Source organism: Antechinus flavipes, chromosome 2, assembly GCF_016432865.1.
Source record: "Antechinus flavipes isolate AdamAnt ecotype Samford, QLD, Australia chromosome 2, AdamAnt_v2, whole genome shotgun sequence".
Classification (NCBI taxonomy): Eukaryota; Metazoa; Chordata; class Mammalia; order Dasyuromorphia; family Dasyuridae; genus Antechinus; species Antechinus flavipes.
In genome coordinates, this window is record NC_067399.1 from 496,460,229 (window position 1) to 496,474,009 (window position 13,781).

Below are 13,781 nucleotides of genomic sequence, written 5' to 3' on the forward strand. Positions count from 1 at the left end.
CCTTGTAGTCTGATAAGTTGTAGAGAATTACTTGAAGCATATAAAAATACAGTGACTTGCCCAGGATGACAAAGCTATTAAGTATCAGAGGCAGAATGTGAATCCAGGTCTTCTTGACTCTGTTTACAACACTCCAATTAGGTGGCACAATGGATAAAGTGCTGGACCTGGAGTCAAGAGGACCTAAATTCAAAACCAACTTGAGATGTAGTAGCTGTGCGACTTAATCTGTCTGCTTCAGCTTCCTCAGCTCTAAAATGAGGGTAATAATAGTACTTATCTCCCAGGGTTGTTACAAGAATCAAGTGAGGTGATATTTATAAAGCACACTGTTTGCACATAGTAAGCTCTTTCTCCATTTTGTACTTACCTATGCTGAGGAAGGTACCACTCCCAGATTGATATTCTTCCTCAGGCGCTTTCCTGAATTTGACACAGTAGTACATTCCTGCATCCTGGTCAGTAATGTTGTGTATGCAGATGTCCCAGACAAAGTTTGTGTTATTTATCTTGTGGATCCGGGGGCTTGATGCTTTGTCACTGAAGATAAACTGCCTATTAGGCTTGGTCCCCTTAAACCACTTCACCGGCCCAATGGGGAGGTTCTCTTTCACTCTACAAGGCAGTACTGCTGAATCTCCAATGGCTGCTGTCACATACTTTAAGGGCTGCTCTACGGCCTGGTCTTGAGTGTCTGAGAAAGAAAATAATCCAAGGAAAATTAGCTAGGAGTGAAAGGCAGGGGAGAAGAGGGGCGAGATTTTATATTCTACTTTAGAGGTGGCTGTCGTGGATTGACAAGAGCTGTGGGTTAGAATGTGGGCTCTGCAAGGCAGCAGTATGGAACAGTACAAAGGGCGCTGCATTTTAAAGCGAGAGAACTCAGGTTTGAGTCTCAATTCTGCCATTTATTCTCTGGGTGATCTGAAGCAAGTAATTTTGCTAAATTTTAGGGATCTTAGCAAAAATAAGGGAATGGATTGGAAGGCCCAGCTCTGAATTTATGATCTTATATTTAGGGGAAGTACCCACTCTGGGCTTTTATTTTTATTTTTTAATCCATCAAATGGATTCAGATAGATTAGACCTTTTTAAGTTTCTGGCTAGCTCTGAGCTTCTATGTCTTCTGTTCTAATGTCTCTTCCAGCCCTGGCATTCCATTCTCCATTGTGCTTTCTAGATATAACACTAATTTTAAGAGCTTTAAATGAACCTAAGATTCTATGTATGTCTCTTTGGCAGACCTATCCGACTTGTCATTTTTGTCTCAAAGATTTTGTCAGTGTTAATATTAAACCCCTTCAGGAGAGAAGGATTTGGTGATTCTGTGAGGGCTGGGTTTGGATCTACCTCTGAGCCTGGGCAGAAGCTCCCCTGCTAGGACAAACAAGAAAAAGTTGAAAAACTTGTCCTGGTTTCTGTCTGTAGACAGAGCAGCTGCAGGAGGGAAATGATTTCCACAGAGATGATTTTTTTTAGACTCTAAACTAGGATGACCTCTGGCAGCTTAGCCCTTAGCTTCTTCTTTTTTCTGTCTCTTTCTATAGTTGGACCAGATGGTTTCTAAGATGCCTTCTGATGATCTGGAAACTCAAGTCACTGCTAAGTAAATGAAGGATATTTATTTATCCTTCACAATGATAAAATACTTGAGCTATAGATTGACAAAGATTTGGAGGGTCCTCAGAATACCAAATGTTAAACCCGGCAGAGGTCACAGAATACAAAAGGTCAGATTTGGGAAGGGTCTTAAGAGAGAATATCAGAGCTGGATAGGGCCTCAGAATATGGGATGTCAGAGGAAATGGAATAGTAGGCTGGATGTTCCTTTAGAACATAATTTCTTCAGACCTGGAAGACACTCTATAGACACTCTATAGAATTAGAGTTCTTCCATTAATAGCACAAAACATCATAGAGTTGAAGAATTTTATCACAGTAAGAGTCCTAAAAATATAGGAAGAATTTGTGTCAGGATAAGGGAACTCCTGGCATGTAAACTCCCTCTAGCAATCAGTCTACAACTTAATAGACTATTACTTAGTAGTTTGATAAATTCTAAGGAAATGCCTGAAACACATGAAGATAAAGTAACTAGCATTGGTCTACAATACTAATAAATACTAGAGGTAGAGTATGAATTCAGATATTCCTGACAACAAACTCAGCAAGCTGGGTTAGACTTTGTTTACAACTCATATTCCTATCACTTTAAAATTGGGGGAACTCTTAGATAAATTCTCTGGACTAAATTTTAATCAATTACTGAAGTCATTATAAAAGGAAAAACAATCTAACCCAAGAAAAAACAAAAGTGAAAGAAAATATGCTTCAATCTCTACTCAGAAGTCAATTATTTCTCTCTAAAGGTGGATAATATTTTTCATTATGAGTCCTTTGAAACTGTCTCAGATCTTTGTATAAGTCAAAACAGCTAAATCTTTCACAAATGATCACTGTTACAATATTGTCATTACTGTGTACAATGCTTTTCTGGTTCTGCTCACTTCACTTTCTATCAGTTCATGTATATCTTCCTAGGTTTTTCTGAAAGAATTCTGCTTTTCTTTTTTTATAGCACAATGGAATTCCATCACAATCATATATCACAACTTGTTTAGTCATTCTCCCACTGATGGACCTTCTCTCAATTTCCAGTTCTTCACCACCACTAAAAAGAGCTGTTATATATATTTTTGTACACACAAGTTCTTTTCCTTTTTTTAAATCTCTCTGGGAGATAGATCTAATAGTTCTCCGGCTGGATCAAAGAGTGTGGACAGTCTTAAAGCCCTCTGGGCATAGTTTCAAATTATTCTCCAGAATGGTTGAATCAGTTCACAACTACAACAACAACGCATTAATGCCCCAATTTTCCCATGTCCCCTTCCATATGTGATGCATGTGAGGCCATACCGCAGAGTTGCATTTCTTTAATCAATAGTGATTCAGAATACTTTTTTCATATGATTATAAATAGCTTCGATTTCTTCTGAAAATTATCTGTTCATATCCTTTGGCCATTTATCACTTGAGGAATGATTCCTATTTTTATAAATTTGGCTCAGTTCCATATATTTGAGAAATGAGCCTTTAAACTTGCTGTGAAAATGTATCTCCTGTTTCCTACTTCCCTTCTAATTTTGGCTCTATTGATTTTCTTTGTGCAAAAACTTTTCAATTTTATGGAATCAAAATTATCCATTATATATCCTATGATCATTTCTATTTCTTTTTTTATAATAAACTCTTCCCTCATCCACAGATTTTTTTCATAGTCCTCTAATTTGCTTATGGTATCACCCTTTATGTCTAAACCACATATCCAGACTTTAACTTGGTATATGGTTATAGTCTATGATGGTCTAGGCCTAGTTTCTGCCAAACTTTTCCATTTTATAAGCAGTTTTTGTCAAATAGTGAGTTCTTGTCCCCTAAACTTGGATCTTTAGGTTTATCATTCCTAGATTGTGCATCTAATCTATTCCACTTATCCATGACTATATTTTCTTAGTACTAGAATACTTTGATCATTATCACTTTATAATGTAGTTTGAGATCTGGTACTGCTAGACTAATTTTCTTTTTTAAAAAATAGGTATTTCTTGACTTTATGTTCTACCAAATGACATTTGTTAATTTTTTTTCCCTACATAAATATCACTATATACATACAGTAATTTAGGGAGAACTATAGGCATAGTAACAGAACTTTACAACAAATTTTTCTGATAAAGTTGGATGTATAGGAAAGTGACATGAATATATAAGAATAATAGTCATTCCCCAAAAGATGAATGACCAGAAAATAGGAACAGGCAGTTCTCTAGGGAAGAAATCTAAACTATCAACAATCATGTACAAAATCACAAATCACTAATAATAAAAAAAAAAGAAATTAAAACATTACTGAGATTCTAACTCATACTCATCAGGTTAGTAATGACAATTTTTAGATGGGCTCTAGGAAAACAACCATATGAATGCCCTGTTGATGGAGCTGTGAGGTGGCTTAATCATTCTGGAAAACAATTTGAAATGTTTCTCCAAAAGTCACTAATCTGTGCATGCCTTTTGACTCAGAGATAGAATTATTAGGCATATACTCTAAAAAGAATCAAAGTTGGAGGAAAAAGAGGCATGTTTTAAAAAAGCAGTTTTTGTTGTTACAAAGAACTAGAAACAGAGTATCTCTCAAATGAAGAATGGCTGAATAAATTTTGGAATGTGAATGCAATGGACTATTATTAATGCATGTTAAGAACTAACCAACCTGAGAAAACTTGTATGAATTCATCAAGTGATCAGAACCAGGACAACAATTTATATACCACAACTTTGTAAAGGAAAACAACTTTGAAAGACTTAGAACTCTCACTACCAGAAGAAATTAAAACAATTATAAAGAGCTATTTTGCTTAACTGCATGCCAATAAATTTAATAATTTAAATGAAATGAATGAATATTTACAAAAATATGAATTGTCCAGATTAGAAGAGGAAACAGAATACATAAGCAAAATCCTATTTTAAAAAAAGGAAGCAGCAAGGTAGTATAGTAGATAGAGCATTGGTCCTGAAGTTAGGAGGTTCTAAGTTCAAATCCAGACTCATGACATTTGACCCTTACTAGCTGTGTGACTCTGTACAAGTCATTTAACCCCGATTGCTTCCCCCAAAAAAAGGAAAAAGAAAAAAGAAGGGAAAAAAATCAAATAAGCCATCAGTCAGCCAAGAAAAAAAATTAGTTCCATGACCAGATGGATTTACAATTGAATCCTACTTTCCAAGTCATTATTAATCAGAGAAATGCAAATTAAGACAACTCTGAGACACCATTACACACCTGTCAGACTGGCTAAAATGACAGGGAAAGATAATGACAAATGTTGGAGGGGATGTGGGAAATAGGGATATTGATACATTGTTGGTGGAATTGTGAACACATCCAGCCATTCTGGAGAGCAATCTGGAATTATGCCCAAAAAATTATCAAACTGTGCATACCCTTTGACCCAGCAATGTTACTACTGGGCTTATATCCCAAAGAGATACTAAAGAAGGGAAAGGGACTTGAATGTGCCAAAATGTTTGTAGCAGCCCTGTTTGTAGTGGCCAGAAACTGGAAAATAAATGGATGCCCATCAATTGGGGAATGGCTGGGTAAATTGTGGTATATGAATGTTATGGAATATTATTGTTCTGTAAGGAATGACCAGCAGGATGAATACAGAGAGGACTGGCGAGACTTACATGAACTGATGCTAAGTGAAATGAGCAGAACCAGGAGATCATTATACACTTTAACAACAATACTGTATGAGGATGTATTCTGATGGAAGTGGATTTCTTCGAATAAGAGAAGATCTAATTCAGTTTCAATTGATCAAAGATGGACAGAAGCAGCTACACCCAGAGAAGGAACACTGGGAAAGGAATGTAAACTGTTTGTATTTTTGTTTTTCTTCCCAGGTTATTTATACTTTCTGAATCCAACTCTCCCTGTGCAACAAGAGAACTATTCAGTTCTGCACACATATATTGTATCTAGGATATAATGTGACATATTTAACATGTATAGGACTGCTTGTCACCTACATGAGGGGTGGAGGGAGAGTGGGGAAAAGTCAGAAAAGAAGTGAGTGCAAGGGATAATATTGTAAAAAATTACCCAGGCATGGGTTCTGTCAATAAAAAAGTTATAATTATGAAAACAAAACAAAACAATTGAGTCCTACCAAACATTTAAAGAACAATTAATTGTAATACTATTAATACTAATTATTGGAAACTAATTTGAAAAATAGGGGAAGAAGGAATGCTACACAATTCCTTTTATGACACAGATATAGTGATGATATCTAAACTAGGAAGAGCCCAAACATAAAAAGAAAATTATAAACTTATTTCCCTAATAAATATTGATGCAAAAAAACTTTTAAAAAAATTAGCAAAAAGATTACAGCAATTTATCACCAGATAATGCACTATGACTAAGTGTAATTTATGGCAGGAATGCAGGGCTGGTTTAATATAAAGAAAACTATCAGAATAATTGACCATATGAAAAATAAAACTAATGGAAATTATTTGATTATCTCAATAGATGCAAAAAAAGCATTTGACAAAATACAATACCCATTCCTAATAAAAACACTAGAAATCATAGGAATAAATGGAGTTTTCCTTAAAATGATTAGTAGCATCTATTTAAAAACATCAGCAAACATTATATGTAATGGAAATAAGTTAGAAACATTCCCAACTAGATCAGGGATAAAACAAGAATGCTCATTATCATCACCCATTATTACCACCAATATTCAGAATTGTGCTAGAGACAGTGCTAATGTTAGATATAAGAGAAGGGGAAAAAATGGAAGGAATGAGAATAGACAATGAAGAAAAACTATCATTCTTGCACATGTTATGATGACATATTTAAGAAATCTTAGAGAATCAACTTAAAACCACTTGACACAATTAACAACTAACTTTAGAGAAGTTGCATGATATAAACCAAACCCATAAAAATCATTGCTATTTCTATGTATTACCAACAAAGACCAACAGCAAGAGATAGAACAATTCCATTTAAAATAACTATAGACAATATAAGTCTACTTGCCAAGAAAAACACAGGAACTTTATGAATACAATTACAAAATACTTTTCATACAAAGTCAGATCTAGACAACTGGAAAAATATCAATAGTTTATGGATAGGCCAAGCTAATATAATAAAGTATTATAATAAAAACGACAATTCTACATAAATTAATATACTATTCAGTGCCCTCTCAAACTGCTAAAATATATTGTAGACTTAGAAAAAATAATAACAAAAGTAATCGGAAAGAAGAAAAAAATCAAGATTATCAAGAAAAATAATGAAAAAAATGCAAAGTACCAGACCAGTTTATATAAAGTGATAATCATCAAAACTATTTGATACTGGCTAAGAAAGAGAGGGGCAGATCACTGGAACAGGTTAGGTACATGAGATACAATAGTCAATGACTACAGTAATATCATGTTTGATATGCCCAAAGATGCCAACTTCTGAATTAAAAACTCACTGTTGACAAAAATTGCTGGGAAAATTGGAAAAATTTCTATGATCTCTCTGGGATGTAGACCCAGTGGTAGCACTGCTAGATCAAAGGGTATGCCCAGTTTTATAGCCCTTTGTATATAGTTCCAAACTGCTCTCCAGAGCAACTCCACCAACAATACACTGGTGTACCAATTTTCCCACATCCTCTCCAACATTTATCATTATCTTTTCCTCTCATATTAGCCAATCTGATAAGTGTCAGGTGGTACTTTAGAGTTGTTTAATTTCTCTAATCAATAGTGATTTTGAGCATTTTTTCATACTATTACAGATGGCTTTAATTTTATCATCTGAAAATTATCTAATTGCAGAAATTAGGCATAGACTGCCCAAAAAGTTATCAAACTGTGCATACCCTTTGATCCAGCAGTGTTTCTATTGGGCTTATACTCCAAAGAGACACTAAAAAATGGAAAGGGACCTGTATGTGCCAAAATGTTTGTGGCAGCCCTGTTTGTAGTGGCTAGAAACTGGAAAATGAATGGATGTCCATCAATTGGAGAATGGCTGGGTAAATTGTGGTATATGAATGTTATGGAATATTATTGCTCTGTAAGGAATGACCAGCAGAATGAATACAGAGAGGCTTGGAGAGACCTACATGGACTGATGCTAAGTGAGATGAGCAGAACCAGGAGATCATTATACACTTCGACAACGATATTGTATGAGGATGTATTCTGATGGAAATGGATTTCTATGACAAAGAGACTTAACTGAGTTTCAATGGATAAATGATGGACAGAAACAGCTACACCCAAAGAAGAAACACTGGGAAATGAATGTGAACTATTTGCATTTTTGATTTTCTTCCCGAGTTATTTTTAACCTTCTGAGTCCAATTCTCCCTGTGCAGCAGGAGAACTGTTCGGTTCTGCAAATATGTATTATATCTAGGACATACTGCAACATATTTAACATATATAGGACTGCTTGCCATCTTGGGGGAGGGGGTGGAGGGAGGAAGGGGAAAAAAACGAAACATAAGTGAGTGCAAGGGATAATGTTGTAAAAAAATTATCCTGGCATGGATTCTGTCAATACAAAGTTATTACTAAATAAAATAAAATTTAAATTAAAAAAAAAAAAAAGAAATTAGGCATAGACCAACATCTCACACTCAAAATGGTTCATGATTTAGACATAAAGAGTGATACTATGAGCAAATTAGGGATAGTTTACCTGTCAGATATTAGGAGAAGGGAGGAATTTATAGTCAAAGAAGAATGAAGAAACATTATGAAATATAATATGGATAATTTTGATTACATTAAATTAAAAAAGTTGTGCATAAACAAAATCAATGCAGTCAAGATTGAAAGGGAAGCAGAAAGCTGGGAAACAATTTTTAAAGCTCGTGTTTCCGATAAAGTACTCATATTTAAAATGTATAGAGATTTATAAAAATACAAGTCATTCCCTAACTGATAAATGATCAAAGGATATGAACAGATAATTTTCAGATGATAAAATTAAAGCCATCTGTAATAGTATGAAAAAATGCTCAAAATCACTATTGATTAGAGAAATTAAACAACTCTAAAGTACCACCTGACACTTATCAGATTGGCTAATATGAGAGGAAAAGATAATGATAAATGTTGGAGAGGATGTGGGAAAATTGGTACACCAGTGTATTGTTGGTGGAGTTGCTCTGGAGAGCAGTTTGGAACTATATACAAAGGGCTATAAAACTGGGCATACCCTTTGATCTAGCAGTGCTACCACTGGGTCTACATCCCAGAGAGATAATAGAAGAGGGAAAAGGACCCATCTATGTAAAAATGTCTGTAAGAGCTCTTTTTTGTAGGGGCAAGGAATTGGAGATTGGGTGGATGCCCATCAGTTGGAGAATGGTTGAATAAATTATGGTATATGAATTTAATATTTCTAAAAGAAACAATGAGCAGACTGATTTAAGAAAAGCCTGGAAAGACTTAACATGAATTGATGCTGACAGAAGTGAGTAGAACCAGTGGAACATATATACAGTAACAGCAAAATTGTGTGATAATCAACTATGATAGACTTAGCTCTTCTCAGCAATTCAGTGATCCAAGATAATTCCATTTCCAACAAATTTGGGGTGGAAAATTTCACCCATGTCCAGACTGTTGTTTGTTTGCTTTTTTTCTTATCATTTTTCCTTTTGCTCTGATTTTTCTTTTACAAGATGATTAAAATGGAAATATATTAAAAATGATTGAACATATATAACCCATATCAGATTGCTTTCTTGGGAAGGGGGGATGCCAAGGGAAAAAGGAGGAAAAAAGTTGGAACTCAAAATCTTACAAAAACAAATGTTGAAAACTATCTTTAAATATAATTGAAAATAAAATACTATTGAAATTTTTAAAAAAGAAAACTATAGACCAGTTTTCCTAATGAAATTTGATGCAAAGATTTTATGTAAAATATTAGCGAACATTACTGTGGGCTGCTGTAATACTACTGTGGGCTGAAAGCTCTGGAAATCATCCACTGCCACTGCTGATTCAGTATATTATAGCAATGTATCATGAGGGTAATAATTGGATGGGATTTATTCCTGGAATGCATGGCTGTTTCAATATTAGGAAAACTATTAGCATAATTGATATATAAATAATAAAATTAATAGAAATCATATGATTATTTCAATAGATGCAGAAAAAATCTTTTGACACCAATAGCACCAATTCCTATTAAAAACACTAGGTATCATAGGAAAAAATGAAGTTTTCTTTAAAATGATAAGTAATGTCTATCTAAAACCATCAGTATTACTTGTAGATAAGCTAGAATTGTTCCCAGTAAGATCAGGAGGGAAATAAGGATGCCTATTATCACCATCATTATTCAATATTGTACAAGAAATATTAGATTTAGTAATATGAGAAGAAAAAGAATTTGAAGAAGTTAAAATAGACAATGAGGAAACAAAACTATCACTCTTTGCAAATTATAGGATGGTATATTTAGAGAACTAACTAAAAATTACTTTAAAAAATTGACAAATTCAGCAACATTACAGGATGTAAAATAAATCCACATAAAACATTAGAATTTCTATATATTGTCAGCAAAGCCCAGCAACGAGAGAGAGAAATTCCATTTAAAATAACTGTAAAAATAAGATGGCAGAGAAAAGTCAGTGACTCATTAGAGCTCTCCTCCAAATCTCTCTGAAGAACGTTAAGTATAAAACAACTCCTGGAGTAGAAGAACCCACAAAAGGATGAGGCAAAATAATTTTCCAGCCAAAAACAACTTAGAAGGCCAGCAGGAAAGATCTGCTGTACTTGGGTGAGGGAGTTGCATAGTCCTGTACAGACTGAGACAGCCTAGACCCAGCCCCAGGACCAGGAGCAGGTCTTGGGAACCACTGAAATCAGCAGTGACAATGGTGGCTTCCAGAGCATTGGAACTCAAAAAAAAAAAAAAAAAATTGGAACTCAAAATCTTACAAAAACAAATGTTGAAAACTATCTTTACATGTAATTGGAAAATAAAATATTATTGAAATAAATTTTAAAAAACCTAAAAAAGAAAAGAAAACTATAGATTGGTTTCTCTAATGAATTTTGATGCAAAGATTTTATATAAAATATTAGCAAACATTATTGTGCACTGCTATAATACTGCTGTGGGCTGAAAGCTCTGGAAACCACCACTACCACAGCCTTCATCCCACATCAGTATACAGCCCACAGACAGGGGATCAGACAACTGGTCAGAAGGAGATTACAGAAGTCTCTTTGCTGACTCTGAGGCAGGACTCTGTTGCTTTACTCACACTTGGATCTGGATCACATTCCTGCGTGTCAGTGCCAGGGTGAGAAGGAATACTAGCACACCAGAGTTTGTGGCCACAGAGGAGCAGGGCTCAAGGGCAGAAGGGTTCTTGTGGTCACTCACAGACCAGAGCACAGGTCAAGATAAACCTACTTTTTCCTACATCACACCATCTTGGAAGAACTAAAAACTTATAGATCCCTAGAAGTATCTCTGAAAACAGCTGCATCTTCCACCCTGGAGGCAGAACTCAATTTTAGCAAGGAACTAAAAATCAAGAAATAGGCTGGAAAAATGAGTAAATAACAGAAAAAATCTGTCCATAGAAAGTTGCTATAGTGACAAGGAAGATTAAAATAGACACTCAGGAAAAAGATAACAAAGTCAAAGTACTTACATCCAAAGCCTCCAAGAAAAATATAAATTGGCAAGTAAGAGAGGTAGATGAAAGATTGGAAAAAGAAATAAGTGATGCAAGAAAATAATGAAAAACGAATCAATGGCTTGCCCAAGACACAAAAAATACTGAAGAAAAAAAACCATAAAAAAAAGAGGTACAAAAGACCAATGAGGATTGCCTTAAAAGGCAGAAGTGGCCAAATGGACTAAGAGGCACAAAAATTCACTGAAGGAAAAAAAATCCTTAAAAGGTAGAATTGACCAAATGACAAAGAAAGTACAAAATCTTACTGAAGATAACAATTCCTTAACAATTAGAATTGAGCACATGGAAGCTAATGACTATGAGAAATCAAGAAACAATAATATAAAACCAAAAGAATGAAAAAATAGAAAACAATGTGAAATATCTCATTGGAAAAACAACTTACTTGGAAAACAGATTCAGGTTCTTCAAAGAATGTAAATTATTTCAAATGTAAGAGACTAAAAAAAAAAAAAAAGCTTTTACAGTGGAGGGGAAAAGGGGGGGGGGGAAGATGGTGGGGAATGCTTGAACCTTATTCTGATCAGAATTAGCTATAAGAGGAAATAATGAATACATTGAATTGAGTGTAGAAATCTATCTTACTTATAGAAGAAGAAGAGAAGAGGAGAATAAGTAGGGGCTTGGGATTGGTAGAGGAGATAGTCAAAAGCAAAACATTTTTGAGGAGAAACACAGCGAAAGGAGAGAGAGAATCGAATAAATGGCAGGGGTGGGGGTGGGGAGAATAGCACAGAGGGAAATAAGCAATAGTAATTGTGAAAATAAAATTGAAGCAAGTTTCTCTGATAAAGGCCTCATTTCTGAAACAGAGAACTGAGTCACATTTCTAAAAAATAAAAATGCCATTCTTGATTAATAATGCAAAGTAAAATGTACTCTGTACAAAGTAACAGCAATATTGTAAAACGATTAGATGTGAATGATTTAGATATTTTCAACAATATAAGGATCCAAGACAACTCTGAAGGACTTTATGATTAAAAATGTTATCCATTACCAGAAAAAGAATTCATGATATCTGAAAACAGATTGCACATTTTTTTAAACTTTATTTTCCTTGAGGGTTTTTTTTTTTGTCTATGTTTTCTTTCACAACATGACTAATATGAAAATGTTTTACATGACTACACATGTATGACCCATATCGAATTGCTCACCTTCTCAATAAGAAGTGGAGAGGGAGGGAGAGAATTTGCAAAACAAAGTCTTAAAATGGATGTTTAAAATTATTTTTACATGTAACTGGGCAAAAACAAAATACTAACTAAATAGAAATATTCCTTAAAAACCTCTAAGAAACAAACAAAAAATCCTCTACACAATATGAAATATTTGGTAGTCTATTTTCCAAGACAAACCTAGGAACTGTGTGAACACAATTACAAAATGCTTTTCACATAAATAAAATCAAATCTAAACAAATGGGAAAATGTCAATTGCTCACGTGTAGGCTGAGCTAATATAGCAAAAACGACAATTTCAACTAAATTAACTTATTTATTTCCTGCCTTCGAACTAAATTGGGCAGACCCAGCCTGGGAGATGTCAATCCCAACCTCAGCCCCTTCTCCTTCCTTGCTTTCATTTTCTCCTTCTGAACTTCACTCCCTAAACTGCCAGTTTAGCCCCTTCAGTACTCACCAACGTAATCGCAGATGTGGAGTATAGTCAGCAGAGATGAAGCCCAGAAACTCAGAGAAAACATGCTGTGATTCTCCTTCTTGGTTTAAAACTCCAAATATCAGCGGTAGAAACAGGAAAAGGAAGTAGAAAAGGGCTGAACTTTACAAGCTAATCCTTCTAATCTTTGTACCTCCAAGAGAGGAGAGACTGCCCCCAAAGCCCCAGGCAAGCCTTCAGGAGGAGGCTTGTTTTCCGGAGACTCACTAGACCACTTCCCTTTTTTCCCTGTCATCCATGTGATAAGTGGTTAAGTTTTTCCATCTCTTCTTCCCACAAAGCTAACTGGCTAATCACTTAAGCTTTCCAGGTCTTAATTTCCTTCTCTGTAACATGGAGGGGTGATTTAAGTGCTTTCCAAAGTCCCCCCAAATTCTCAGATCCCTTTCATTTCCAACATTCCACCCATGAAAACCCACGGGATAGTTTCTCTGAGAAGGGAAATAGATTTCATTGACATAATTGAGCTAAAAGAAATTTTTAAAACCATATAATCCATAATCTTTTTTTTTTTTAATAGATGAGGAAACTGAGTCCCAGAAAGTTATGACTCTGGGATCCTGAGTCCTGTAGCTGAGACCTTAGGAGCCATCTGATCTAACCTTTCCATGTTACAAAGGGAGGTAAGTCCCTTGTCCAAGGTCTTGAAGGTAACATCAGATGCAGATAAATGACTTATTGGTTAGAGCTAAGATCAGACATACACTGACTTTTAACTTCTCAGTTTTGAGCACTGGCTTTGCCTCTTATAATATTTTC

General features: G+C 34.9%; 1 protein-coding gene across 1 annotated transcript in view; it reads right to left on the minus strand.

Annotated features, from left to right (window-relative positions):
• The window catches only part of LOC127550791 (tyrosine-protein phosphatase non-receptor type substrate 1-like), a 33,320-nt gene extending 20,138 nt beyond the window's left edge, over positions 1-13,182 (minus strand). The window contains exons 1-2 of the mRNA XM_051979975.1: positions 12,984-13,182; positions 371-694 (exon numbers count right to left, since the gene is read on the minus strand). Coding sequence (XP_051835935.1) covers positions 371-694; positions 12,984-13,047 — 388 coding nt within the window. The 5' untranslated portion in view covers positions 13,048-13,182. The remainder of the gene's footprint in view (positions 1-370; positions 695-12,983) is intronic.
• Positions 13,183-13,781: the final 599 nt, after the last annotated feature.